We start from the raw sequence: 13,354 nt of genomic DNA on the forward strand, positions 1-13,354 counted from the left end.
AGTTTCCTGGTTTTTCCTAAGCTTCAGTCTGTTTCCCCTCATCCAGTAAAACTGGTATAAGGAACAGAAAACAAACAAGCATTTTAACACTCACTTTGCTGAAATTTCCCCAGGCAAACAAAACAGGTACAGAACTGGAATGTAGCAGCTGAATTAATTTCATTGTGTTTTTTCATTATTTTAATTTCTTATCTCATTGACAAATCTAAAGCTCATTCTTTCTACATAGGGTTACATTTTGGAATTCTGGTCAATCCTAAATCCATGTGGACATTTAACAAAAAAAGATGCAGGCAGGTCTTTGCACAAAAGGCTTCAGTGCTGTTACCATTTTGTCAATATACTCCCTGATCCAGGGGTATATCTACACCCACTATCTGGCAGTATCTAAGGGCAGTCATAATTAAAGCTGTTAGAAAGAGGTATCTAGTGTGAAAAGGCAAAAATGAGGTTCTGCAGTTTCTCTGAATCACCTTTGCCATGATAATGCTCCTTCCTATCATCTTAATAAATGCAAAAAGAGCTAAGGTTTAATGTTTTCATTCTGTGGCGAGACAGATTGGACTCACAAGCTATTCAAAAGTTAAAAGTGGAAAAAAATCCAAATAAAACATTCCTCCCAGACAAAATCACATGTCTAAACAATTGCAGATGCTGTGACAGTGTCTGCACTCTCTATCAGGACATTTGGAAAGGTAATTACACATCCAGGGCAATTTCTTTTTCAACGGCAGTTCCACACATTTGTAGCTCACTGTCCAAATGCCAGAAAAGGTGACAAGGTAACAATTCTGCTTCAAATCAAGACTAACTAGGATTGAGTTTAGTCTTTGGAAAGGAGGAACAATAGTCTTTTTCTTCTTCATAGTGACCTCCTCTGTCTTTCTAGCATTCAGAGCAGCATAATGTCATGCTGGCAGGTATAGTGTAAACAAAAATCTTCTAGGAATGGGAAGTAGGGTAATATTATAGGATTGTACCATATTCCCCTGGAGTTTTGTAAAACACCTTATCACCAGCTCCTTCCATGAGACCAGTGCTGCCAACCAACACTAGTAAAGTAGCTCATGTCCCAAATCCCATTTTAAATGAAGCATATTTAAACAAACATTTAAACTGAAAATGTGAAACTATAATGGATGCAGTGGAAGATGCTAACTATGAAGCAGAACCAACAGTAGAAAAATACAAGCTGTAGTTCTTCAAAGATCAAAATCTAACAAAGCATTGCAATGATAAAAGAGAGAGCTCTAAGCAGTTGATGTCAAAGACAGGTAAATGGTCCAGGCAATGGCAATTTAGGATTCAGGGTGGAAAATATTGACAGTACACTTATAATCCCAGTGTTAATTTTTCTCATGGTCTCTCTGCTCTCATTAAATTCTCGTTTAACAAGAACTGCCTACCAAATCATAAATCCAGTTTAACTCTTGAGAAAATGGATCCTCAAATCCTGTGTCTACTTCAACAAACATCATCACTCCAATGCATTTCATTTTTTATCAGAAGAGAACAGCACTCTTTTCTCAGTGACAAGGTTAGGCCATATGTATACAGCCTTTTTCAAGGTCTTAATTGGAAATGCTCAGTGGCAGTGTGAGGTCCCCAACTCACTGCCTGGGATTTGAGAATGCTGAGCATGGAATTAGAAATTGATTTTTGAGAAGACAAAGACCACCATATATCAAATACATCCCTGGGGATATTCTGAAAACCAGAAACTTCAGAAACTCATCTTGACATCAAAGGCATCTAACTCCTGTCTATTCAGCTGTTGATGATTAACAATATAAGTATTTTGATATTAACTCTCAAGTTACATTAACTGCAGACTAAGTTATCATGATCTCATAAGGATCCCTGATTGACCAAACACCAGACATCGGCTTCAGCAGCCATACAAAGGCTGCATTTGTCCTGTTTTTAACACCCCGAGCACTGTAAGAAAACGAAGTCAAAAGTTTCCAAGAGACAACATCTAACTCATCCAAGGTAGATTTGATTATATATAACCAATATGAACACACTGCTGTCCCACCTGTTATTAAGATATTGCCAATTAAAAGAAACCCCACAATGACTGCAGACAAAAACCCTTGCAGCTCCCTGCTACCAAAATGTTTCCCTTATATCCCTTGCTATGTCCCAAGTTTTAGTTTGCACTGTTACTCAATTTCCACCAGCACTTCCACCTTTGTAATACTTCAGCTTAAACTGAAAAATGTGAACTCTGTGCTTTCTCAGTTGTCTTTGTAAATAAATATTGCCACTCATTTATATTTTTCTTCAAAAACAGCATTTCCTAAATTTCTTGTTGTTATCCTTTGCATTTCAAGAAGTATGAAGACCAAAATGCACCATTCAAAACTGGACATTTCCAGGCATCATCAGGAAATAAATTATTGTGTCAGGTATGACTCTCTGTAGTAATACTTACATTATCTTACATACCATTACCAAGATCTACCAGAGAAAGCAGAAAAAAAATCTTCTGTCGTAAGGATTCTTTAGCAACAGAACAGAATTTTATAAAATAAGTAAAAGTCCTTGCTACCAATATTATTACACTGACAAATGTAACTACTATAATCAATCTAAACTCAGTTTTTGATGACCAATCTAAATATACAAATAATGTACATTCCCTTTATTGTCTCCTGGAAGATGTATTTAGGACAAACATATTCTGAAAGGCCAAAGTAGAGACTTGCACAGATTCATCCCCTTTGCTTTCTAATTGCCAGGTACTAAGGATGGCTCTGCCATGATGCCAAAATTGCCTGTGTAAAGACAGAGGATAAAATTTTCCCAATAAACTAAAAAACTGACACACAACTGCATGATGCCAGGAAAACAAGGATTTAAGAAATCATTGGAAAAATTATAAAAACACAAATAAAAATAGTCTATGGCAGCTAGATTGAAAAAAAAAAAAGGTGGGGGGTAGCATCAAAAAGATAAGTAAAACCTTGGGCTATTACTGCTTATTTTCTTCAGACATTTACTGCCCTAAAACCTTCAGTCCAACTTTCATTTCAAATGTTATTAGACTAGACTCTAAGAAAATAAACAGTCAAAAAACACCCTTTTTCCAACAACAGGCTCACATCAGTGCCTCAGTAAGAAACAATAATTTTATAAATTATCTGGTTTTCAAAGAGCTTCTAAGGGTGATCTATCACAGTCTCTTAAGATGATCCTGTTTGTTTTTAAATCTAGAGAAACTAAGTTTTAAAGGTTTGGGTTTTGTCTCCTTTTTATTCTCTGCAAAATACATATTATAAACCCTCTCACTAGCCAGAAAGTCCCCAGCAAAGCAATTTAAGACAACTTTTCTAATCTTCACAAAGGCAAAAGTTTACCAAAGCAATAAAATTGTTTAAAATGCCTTCTCATCTAGAGCATGTCAGCAATGCTGAATTGAAATGTGCAATAAAATTTATATTACAGCCATATTATTTCCCCTTCATTACTTTAAAACATGTATGTTCAAACCCAAAATCTAAACATTCCCATTGCCTTTTTTTGTTTCATAATAGCAATTGGGATGAGCCATTTTACATGAATCATCTTCCTCAGTCCTTTGTACTTCACTGGCATCCACGAGCTCAGCTAGAGAAAGCTTTACCCAGAATTGCTGAAAAGCAGTAACAGGCAATCATCTTTTTTTTTTTTTTTTAAGTATATATATTTGTTTCTGTATTCCTCTCCAAAGACACTGTGACTATCAAAATACAAATGGGGCACCCAACACATAACGCACAGTTCAAAGGTAGCAGAAGCAAGCCGAGGTAGCACCAGAAATTGTTGTCAAAAATCTACAGCCCAGGGAAACAACAGTCCCTGAAAGCCAGAAAGGCTTAAGGGCATCTCCCCTGGTCTAACTGAGGAAAGTCAGACTATTAAGGCTGCTCACTAAAACTATCCAACCAAAAGAGTCACCCTTGCTATACACACAGAACTTGGTTCATGCTGTCAGCGAAAAGTATCTCAGATGTCTATCTCAGCCCAACCATACCGACCAAGTGGTCAAGAACATTGTACCTAAACCTCAGGTGACAAGGGAGGACAAAGACATCCAGCCCGAAACAAACTAGCCCTGATATTGTAAACCAAGGCAAAAGAGAGTTCTGCGCAAGCCAACCTCACTTACATGCCTGAGCAGTAACACATGCAGCAGTCTCCAAACTAGATGAATCTTTGTATTGTCCATGCAGCAAAATAATTGGAGATGTTATTTTGACTGTCAGGATGTTGGTCCCACAACAGGAAATCCTGCACCTCAGAGCCATTTCAATGGTTAGACAGCACACACCACAAAAGGGGGACATGACGTGAAATGGGAGCAAAGAGAAATCTGGCCCCTGAATGTACTGCCAGAGAGTTAACTTTGGGAACTGCGCAATCCTTGACAGCACTTTGATGCAGCTGTCCCACTCTAAAATGCCTTGCTGATGCAGGATAAAACTAAATATGCCTAAATACTTCAGAGATGTAAGAAGGCTCCACTGAACTGTTTTACAGAATTATGACTTCACTGCAGGGGCCAAAGCAGCACCCTGTTTTGTTAAAAAACAGCGCTGGATACTTTCTCCAAAGGTCCCGTCAGAACTTCCCAGTCATCACAGTGCAAATTTCACATGGCAGCCAATGCCCGCGACCCAAATCCACTCTCTTTTAATTTTTCTGGGTCTTTTTCCTCTGAAAAACAAACTTCTTTTCCTATTAAAATAAAAACTTTAGGCCTTTTCTTGATGAGAATTCTTTGGATTCTTTCCTTTCCTCTCTCTGTTATTCAGATTTCATGAACACCACACTTTTGACTTACAGTCTTGCACACCACAATCTGGCAATATAAATGTGTTCATATAATTTTCTAGGGTCTACTTTTATGCTGTGTAAAAGAAAGCCTGATTGCTGCCCTAGAGTACATATACATTTCAAACCCTCTGGTCCTCTGAGATGACTGACTGCCATAAATGTATGTATTAATCATGCTATACTGGCAATTCCCAGCCAAATAGACATAATTAATCTAACTTTTTTAATCAGCTTTTTAAAGTCATAAATTGTTATGGGCTAAATTTCAGTAAACAATAGCTTTTCTTTGACTTTCTGTTGCATTTTATTTGCATTAATGCAAATTATTACTTCTTGACCAAAAAGCTGGAACACTGGCGGTCAGTGCCTTCCTCCCAAATGCAGCAGCACACAGAGCTACTTTTAACACAAGAGACAAGTTTCAAGCAACACAGTGGCAGGGGTGGAAAGAGAACCTAGAGAATCAAATCCATTCTCAAAGTCTTGTGAACCACTGATATTTTCTGCATCCTTACTTCTTTTTGCACAGAAATAGTTTTTGGTGTCTAAGATAATAGGGTATGGAAGGGCACCTCATCAACAACAAAGACAAAAAATCTCCAGAAGTCAACCAGTGTAGAAGTACCACCTCTTAAGGGAGTCAAAGGAAGCTGCTCTGCATCATCCTTGTCAGGGGCCAAACTGAAAGCATCAGCTCTTTATGCAGGAATGATAAAGAACTACCTGCAGTAACGCTTCTACTCCTCCCAAATCCAGAGAAACCATTACTTGTGCCTTGAAGCCACTGGGAGATTTAGGTCTCATCTCCAAGACACCCTCAGAATGGCACTGACAGGACCACAGGATGCCTGCTTTAATTCAGTGGCAAAACTAGCCTTGAAGGGGCTTTGGAGATATATGAAATTCTGGTCTACTCACGTCAAAATGAGTCTTTCCATTTCACAAGTGAAAAGAACAGATAATGGAATTGTCCGTATCAGAAAACTTGGTGCCTTTGAATTAGGAGAAAAAGCTAGATTTAATTTTATTATCTGAGATTGAAATTTGTCTCACTTAGAAAAAAGCCATAATGGACATTAAAAAAAAAAAAAACAACGAAAACCCAACCACCCATTACAGCAACACAAGCAACTTTGTTATATCAGTTAAATATATTGTTTAATTAGTTTTCTAAATGCACACACTGAAAAGCCATTAGACAGCCATTAAGAGTAAGACATCCATTTTCTTTTTACAATCACCTGATTTAGAATCAGCCAAATTTCTAAACTAATTCAGTCAAACAACATTTCTGGCACTACTACCCCAGTAAAGTTTCCAATTCCCTTTTTTGACTGTGATTGCTGTAATTTTCCCTTAGGCTCTAAAGCGCTGATGATCATCTTCGTTTCAGCAGATTTACAGAGCATCTCTTAGGTTAAAATGTTCCTAGTATGTTTATGGTCTCATTTCAAGATCCAGAAATCTGAAACTATTTAGCCATTTTTATGAAGTAATCTCTAAGAAAACCAGCTTTGTGTTCTCCTTATGTGGGGAAAAATGAGATGGCTTTAGACAGATTTAGAAAAAATCCTGAGCTCCCAAAGGATCAAAATCCATCTGTTTTTTCACACCTCAGCTGACTTACTGTTTTGTTAACAAAAACTTTCTTAATAACTTTATTAATTAGCAACATATCTACATGAAAACTTCTTAAAAGGCTCATAATGACTTCGCCAAAACATTGTGGATTATCTCAGTATATTTCACTGATAAAAGAAAAAAACACACTGTAAAAATAAAGCCTTTGAATAGATTTCATTCTACATCTTCTCCAATGCTATTTTTCATTGATGCATTATCACTAGAGATTCTGTAAGGTTTCCCATTGTGTATTCCCTACCTTGCATCAGCTCCAGTATCACCCGTTTTGGAACTGCATTAGTCAATCAACAATGCACATGATATTCTAAGGATAAAGTAACTGGTGGTGGTACTTTACAGAAAACTAAGAGAGAGAGTGTGAGACAGCGAGCAAATGTGTGGCACAGCTGTCAATTGAATTTGAACCCTGATCTAACCAAACTAATATGCAAACCTCAAATCTGTCCTCCCGCAGTAATTGCTGTATTTATCCTTGCAATGCTTCAGTTGCTTGCTTTCCAAAATATAAGACAGTTACAAAAAAAAAAAAAAAAATCATGTGGAGAATAAACGATTCCAAAGTTTCTTTAGAACATTTTGGTGAATTTTTAAGCTTTGCTTCTGCCAAACCAAACAAAAGGAGAAAGCAAGAGCTAAGAACAGACCGCAGCATGAACGTGCCTCAATCCTGGAAGAAGATGCTCTTAACTTCCACCCTGCTCCCACAGGGAACCACCACCTGCCTTCAGGTAAGTTTTGCAATGCTCCTGAAACAAATACCCACGCTCAATAAGCACTGCCAGACAATTTTTACATTTCAAAACCAAGAGATAATTACAGTCCATCACCAGCTGGCACCACTTCCAGCTCTGCCGGAAAGCTGAAGGATGCCAATGTCTGAACAAAGCAACACTCTCCTCACCGCAGACAGGCTCTAAATGACCTTTACACAACAAGGCTCTCCAGAAAACACCAAGCTTCTTCAGTATGGATTTCTTCCAACCCATGGCATATCTGTGTTTGCTAGGTTGCTTTATGGGAGAGAAAGCAGCCTGGAGGAGCAGGACCAGCAGTGCCAAGCAAATCATGAAAGTACAGCAACAAGTGAACAAATCCTCTCCCTCCTGCCAGGGGCCAAACTGGGGAAAAGGGAAGAAATTAAAATTAACAAAATACATGTGCTTGCATCAGCCGTGTCTGTCACTTCAGTTAGAAAAACAAAAATGTAAGAGACTATGGCATGACATACAGATTGAAAACTGATGGTGGGCATGCTACTGAATGTGCATCTTGCATTCAGGTGCTGAACCCACACTGTCATACAGACTGACTGCTGATGTTAATGCTATGAGAAATCTTGTCTGTTAATCAAAGACTAACAAATGAGCTAAGCATCAAAATGCTGGCTTTTTGTTATCTTCGTATTCATTTCCTTCATACTGTCTCTATGACAGTAACAAAATCCTTGAATGAAGTCAAGGACCAAGACTGCAAGTAACTGGCAGAAATAATCAAGCCAATAGCACATATTGCCCTGACTGACACCTTGAGAAGGCAGCACATAACAATGAGAAGGGAACTAAATATAACAGAAATATGGATCCAATTAGCATGAATTTTAAAAACCCAACACAGTAAATTACTTTCTATGAAAGGGAAAACGCTGCAGGAGGGGAACTTCACTGCAAAATCTCATTTGTGAAGAAACTAGAAGGTGAAGGACCTGATAATAGGAGTAAAATGAGTGGAGACATGAAGCCTAGACGGACACAGAGAGGCCAGGCTCCTTCCCTGGTAGGAGCGCTGGGATGAACCCCGGTGAGCGCTGTGCGAGTGAAGCAGCACTTTCACAGTCCAATGCAGGCAGCAGCAGGTGACCAGAGACAGGACAAGTGCCACCTGGGGAGGAGCCAGAAGGTAAGATGATGAACCTCTGGGCAGAGAAAAACAACAAAGAAGGAAGGAACCAAAAAGAGCAGCAAGGTTTGAAATTCCCACATAACGCTGATCTTTCCTGATTAAGACATCCAAGATCTAATGAAGTGCCTCTCGTGGTCCTCCACAGATTCCCTTTGCCCACAGTCAGGGTTGTAATAAAACAACTTTAAAATGTACTTTAAAATGTAAAATCCTGATCATATATTATCTGAGACATGGCTGTTAAAAAAAAAAAAAAAAAAACAAAACACAAATTATGTCCGTCTTAGCCAATTCCTGACACAAGTCAATTAATGGTCTGTGCTCCACCATTTGACCTGATCAGCACTGGTTTGATCTAAAAGCATGAGTGCACAGGAGATTTTTATTTGACAGAATCACATAGGTATTCTTTTCCTAGAGAAAGCACCCATTTTCTATCATGAAATACAAATATGTGAAATAATCCACACTTGGGGGAGAAGAATGTCAGTATCCGCAGTTGGTTTCTGAAGTTGGTGTGTCCTTGATCTGGATGCATGAGTTGAGCCTGGGCTTGCTCTAAACTGTAACCAGTCAAAACATTAGCAGCAATCCTAGCAGCAGGGAAATGCACTCTAAGAATCGATCCCAAACAGTCCATAAACGAGTACCAGAATTAGTACATTCACCAGAAGTTTTATATCATAGTCAATAAAATAGGAAAAAAGTTTGAATAATCTGCATTCAAGAGCACATTGTTGAAGTAGGATCCCTATTATTTCCACGGGCAGGTTTCCCTTCCAATTTTAAAAAAAATTGCAGTGTAATGCTTACAAACTGTGTTTTATTCACTGAAAAGAAATTCTCATCAAAAGCATTCCCTTTAGTAACAAAAATTGCTTTCCAGACAAGACAATCCTACCAAGTCTTTCCCACGGGTATTCTTTTCTACATTTAACTGAACAAGGTCCTCCTCTGATATCAATGAGCTTTCAGAATCCAAACTCCAGCACCAAACAGCCAGGCAGTGTGACAGGCAAGTAAACACCCTCAAGTCCTACAACTGACAAGATGTAAAACTTTTGAAAAAGACACGTGCACACTCCATAATAAAATCCTGCATTTCTTTTAACTGGTAAAAGAGACAGAAGACTTAGTTTGGGAAGAAACATTCCTTTTATTTTTTCCATTTCTAGGCTACTGCACGTTAAGGACGGTGCCTGCAGGAGACCCACATGTTGCCTGCGGTGCAAAAGCACCAAGGCTGCGCCTTTCTGCTTCAGAACAAATGGTCCAGTGTGTTTTCTGAAGCCCGCCAACACAAAATAACCAAATCTAATCCTTTCAACTAACAGCACACTCACCAGATTGACTACGCCAGCTCACTCAGTAAAATACCTTTGGGTTTGTTGCGAGCACATGTTTTATGAACTATGGCAGTTTTAAGCTTTCCAAAACCTTTAGATAAATCAAAGATGTACCAATAGCAACTGAGTGCAAGGGTATCCCTGCAGGTTAACTTTGGGTGGCAATCCTCTGTGATGAGGTCTTGCACATCTGAAAGAGATTTCTTCACAACACCTGGCAAGAGCATGTCAGTTACCCCTGAAGAGTCCCTGGCTTTCCCCCAGGATGGAGCCCACTGAAGTTTCACTGCGTTCCCCACGAGGGGAATGCATCATCACTGCTAAGACAGCTGTATTTCTAAACTGGAACTCTATGCATGCAGGGGTTTTGCTAGTACCTCCAAGACACAACACTTCATCTTACCCCTGCTGTAAACTCAGCTCTTACTGCATAAAAGCTGTGTCACACATCTAAACGATGTGAAGCAATGTTTCTCTATCAACAGACACCCATAGAACATCGCTGATACGCTGGACTTCTTGAAATAACTATGAATACAATTACCATAAAGTGTGGGCATAAATGTACACAACTTTTCTTCCCCATAGTTTTAGTAGAAACTAAGGGGAATCAAGTATTAAGCCTCAGCAGTCAAAGCTGAGAGCACAAGCAAAATATTTGCGACTTTAAGTACAAGCAAGCAGTATACAAAAAAAATCTACTTGGCAGCCTACTCTACTCAAATAAATTAGCTCCTGTAATATTCCTCCAAATATATTTTTGGCAGATCCAAAAGTTAACAATTTATGGCTACAGTTAATAATAAAAAGTCTTTCAAACTATTTCCAACTGCTGAGGTCTGATATTTAGAAAGGTTTAGATATCTGTCTTCAATAGAAGGAACCCCTGTCCCACCTGAGAGTTTCAGAATGAAATTCATGTAAAGTTATACAACTAAAAGTAAAATCAAATGGTGGTCCAACTGAAAGGGAAATGCTGGGAAAAAAAAAAAAAAAAAAAAGAACAAAAAAAGCCATTTGAGAGAGCAGCTCCGGAGTTCCTAACACCAGCTAGCTCAGGATGTGCAATAATCTGGGGTAGCACAGCATGAATCGACGAAAGCTCATCTGTCCAGCTTAAACAGAAATCACTGGAAGTCATCTTCAAGCAAATGCATGTGAATCATTTTGGCTAATGAAAACATACCCCTCAAGCTGAATAACTTACGTAAATTACATTTCTCCTAATTCTGCCAAAAACATTAAAGAAAATGGATTTGCCAAAGATAAAAGCAAAGTAGGCATGATAGATCATCCATTAGCAATACAAGTAAGGCTAATTCTTCCTGACAGTGAAATGTCTTGGGATACAACCCACTTTATTTTTTTTACTAGATGTGTGTGTTTAGATGCAGTATATGCTACACATTTTATCCCCTTATATCCGAGACTTCAATAGTAGTGAGATTTTACAAAGACCAGGCCTTAACAACAACATATTAGGAAGAGAAAAAAATATTAACAACATAGCAAAGAAAAATAATTTTAAAATTAAATAGGAGCTTTGTAATCTCTGCAAGTACAGAAAGTAGTTTAAAATGGTGCAAATTAATACAGTTAATCTGAATTAATAACAAGAAGGAAAACATCACATGGTCATGGGGAATCACAACGGCAGAATTAATATTGCACTCTACTTACTGTTAGACCAACTAGTGAACTAGTTTGGGCTTTAGTTTTCATAAATGCATTTTTAATGTGCAAGGTTGTACTGCATTCTCTAGCATACAACTTTGATTTATTCATGTAAACGTCAGAAATCCATCAGCAAACAAAGCCATATGGAAGAAAAAGAGATATAATGGATTTTCTGTTTGCTTTAGAAACTTGACATCTGTGGATAGCATCATCTAAGTTACAATCCAATCACTATTCATATTCTGGTCATTTTCATCTACCAATCCAAAACGCATTTTATGTGATGATACAAAAAGCTCTGGGAGTGGGATAGCAGAGAAGAAATCGTGTTTTAAAAACTTAAAATGGTAATATACTTTAATATTTTCCCATACACATCATAAATTCAGAGAAAAGCAAACTCACATCTGTTCTAACTTAGCTTTTAAAAAACGAAGAAAACGTATCAGGATTATTTTTATCTTGTCTGTATTTGTGGCAAGATTTTCGGAACCGGACCGAGCCGCTGGTGGCACCTCAGCTCCGCAAAGTTCCCGGGGGCCGGGCTCGGCGGTACTTACCCCCGCAGAGCAGGAGGAACGCGGCTGTCCGCGCCGCCGAGCGCATCTTCCCCGCGCTGCTGCGGCCCCGCCTCGGCGCTCCGGGCAGCGCCGGCAGGGCTGCCGGACGGTCCAAGGGCTCTCAGTCGGGCCGGCCCATGGCCCGGGCGGGCGGCGGCGGGCCGCGATGGGGCGCACGGAGCCGGGCAGGGACGGGACGGGACGGCCCGCGGCGGGATGCTTCTCCGCCGGTGCTACCCTCGCTCCTCCTGGGTCCGGTGCCGCCCCGCCGCCACCGGCCGGGAAGAAAGCGCCTCGTTCCCTCAGCTGTGCCGCTCCTCTCGGGCTCTGCGGGGAGAAGCGAAGTCACCGGCCCCGCCCCGCGCATCCCCGCGGGCAAGGTGCGGGGCCGGGCGGCGGCAGCGCGGCGTCCCGGAGCACCGGCCCGCGTCCCCCGGCCCCGCGGGCAGGAGCGGGGCTTGGGCGGGAGGAGCGGGAGGCGGCGGCGTGGGGGGAGGAAGACAGGCGAGCCGCGCAAACACACCAGGTGCGAGACAAAGCGGGGACAGGCGCTGCGGCACCAGGATGTACCCGAGTGGCCGTCTTCGCCGTCAGCCGAAACACATTAAACGTGTTGAATAATTAATCCTTAGGAGAGGAGACAATTTTTGCTTGATGGTTGGAGGATGCTGTAGAAGATGTGCACTACCTGGCAGGCAACCAAAGTAACCCGGAACGCACGCGTCCCGCTGAGCGGCGAAACGCCACTTTTAAACCGCAGGCGGGAGGGGGGTGGGAAATCTAACCGAGCCAAAGCTGAAATACGCTTTAACAGGTCGGGCTCGCCGAGACAAGCACTCCGAAAAAGCCGCCGCTCACAAACACCGCCCAGAGCCCCCCGCTGCGCCGCTGCCGCCCCGCCGCAGCGCCCGGCCCGCCCGCGCCCTGCCCCGGCTGCCGCAGCCGCACCGGAGCCGCGGGCAGCCCCGGGATGGGGCGGGCACAGCCTCCCGGCACCCGCGGGCACCGCGCCCGCGCAGGCTCTGGAGGGGCCACAGCGGCTGCCAGCTGATACAAACCCTGCCCCTCTCCCAGCGCCTCTCCTGTCAGGGCATCTTCAACCTGCCGAGGAGATATTTGCTACTCCTCTCCCGGGAGCTGGTGCTGCTTCCACACAGCCGCGCTGCTCCACAGATCTGGTCGTCAGGATTCAGACACAGATCAGCAGCTACAGCGTTCGGCTTCCCCAGCCTTCACACTCTCAAACGCCCAAGCAAGGTCAAACAGACACACAGAGGAGATTGACACTCAGTGCCGTTGCACCTAGCAAGAATTGCTATAGATTATTTAAACAGAAGTCAAATAGGAAATCCTCTCTCTAGATTAGTAAGGACTCTGCTTACAATACCTAGCTCTTTAGGAGGCAAA

General features: G+C 41.3%; 1 protein-coding gene across 1 annotated transcript in view; it reads right to left on the minus strand.

Moving 5' to 3' along the window:
* RET (ret proto-oncogene) overlaps nt 1-12,204 on the minus strand; it is a 73,460-nt gene extending 61,256 nt beyond the window's left edge. Inside the window, exon 1 of the mRNA XM_041474661.1 lies at nt 11,948-12,204. Coding sequence (XP_041330595.1) covers nt 11,948-11,993 — 46 coding nt within the window. The 5' untranslated portion in view covers nt 11,994-12,204. The remainder of the gene's footprint in view (nt 1-11,947) is intronic.
* Between the last annotated feature and the right edge of the window lie 1,150 nt (nt 12,205-13,354).

The sequence above is a fragment of the Pyrgilauda ruficollis genome, unplaced genomic scaffold, assembly GCF_017590135.1.
Source record: "Pyrgilauda ruficollis isolate IOZ18807 unplaced genomic scaffold, ASM1759013v1 scaffold11, whole genome shotgun sequence".
Lineage (NCBI taxonomy): Eukaryota > Metazoa > Chordata > Aves > Passeriformes > Passeridae > Pyrgilauda > Pyrgilauda ruficollis.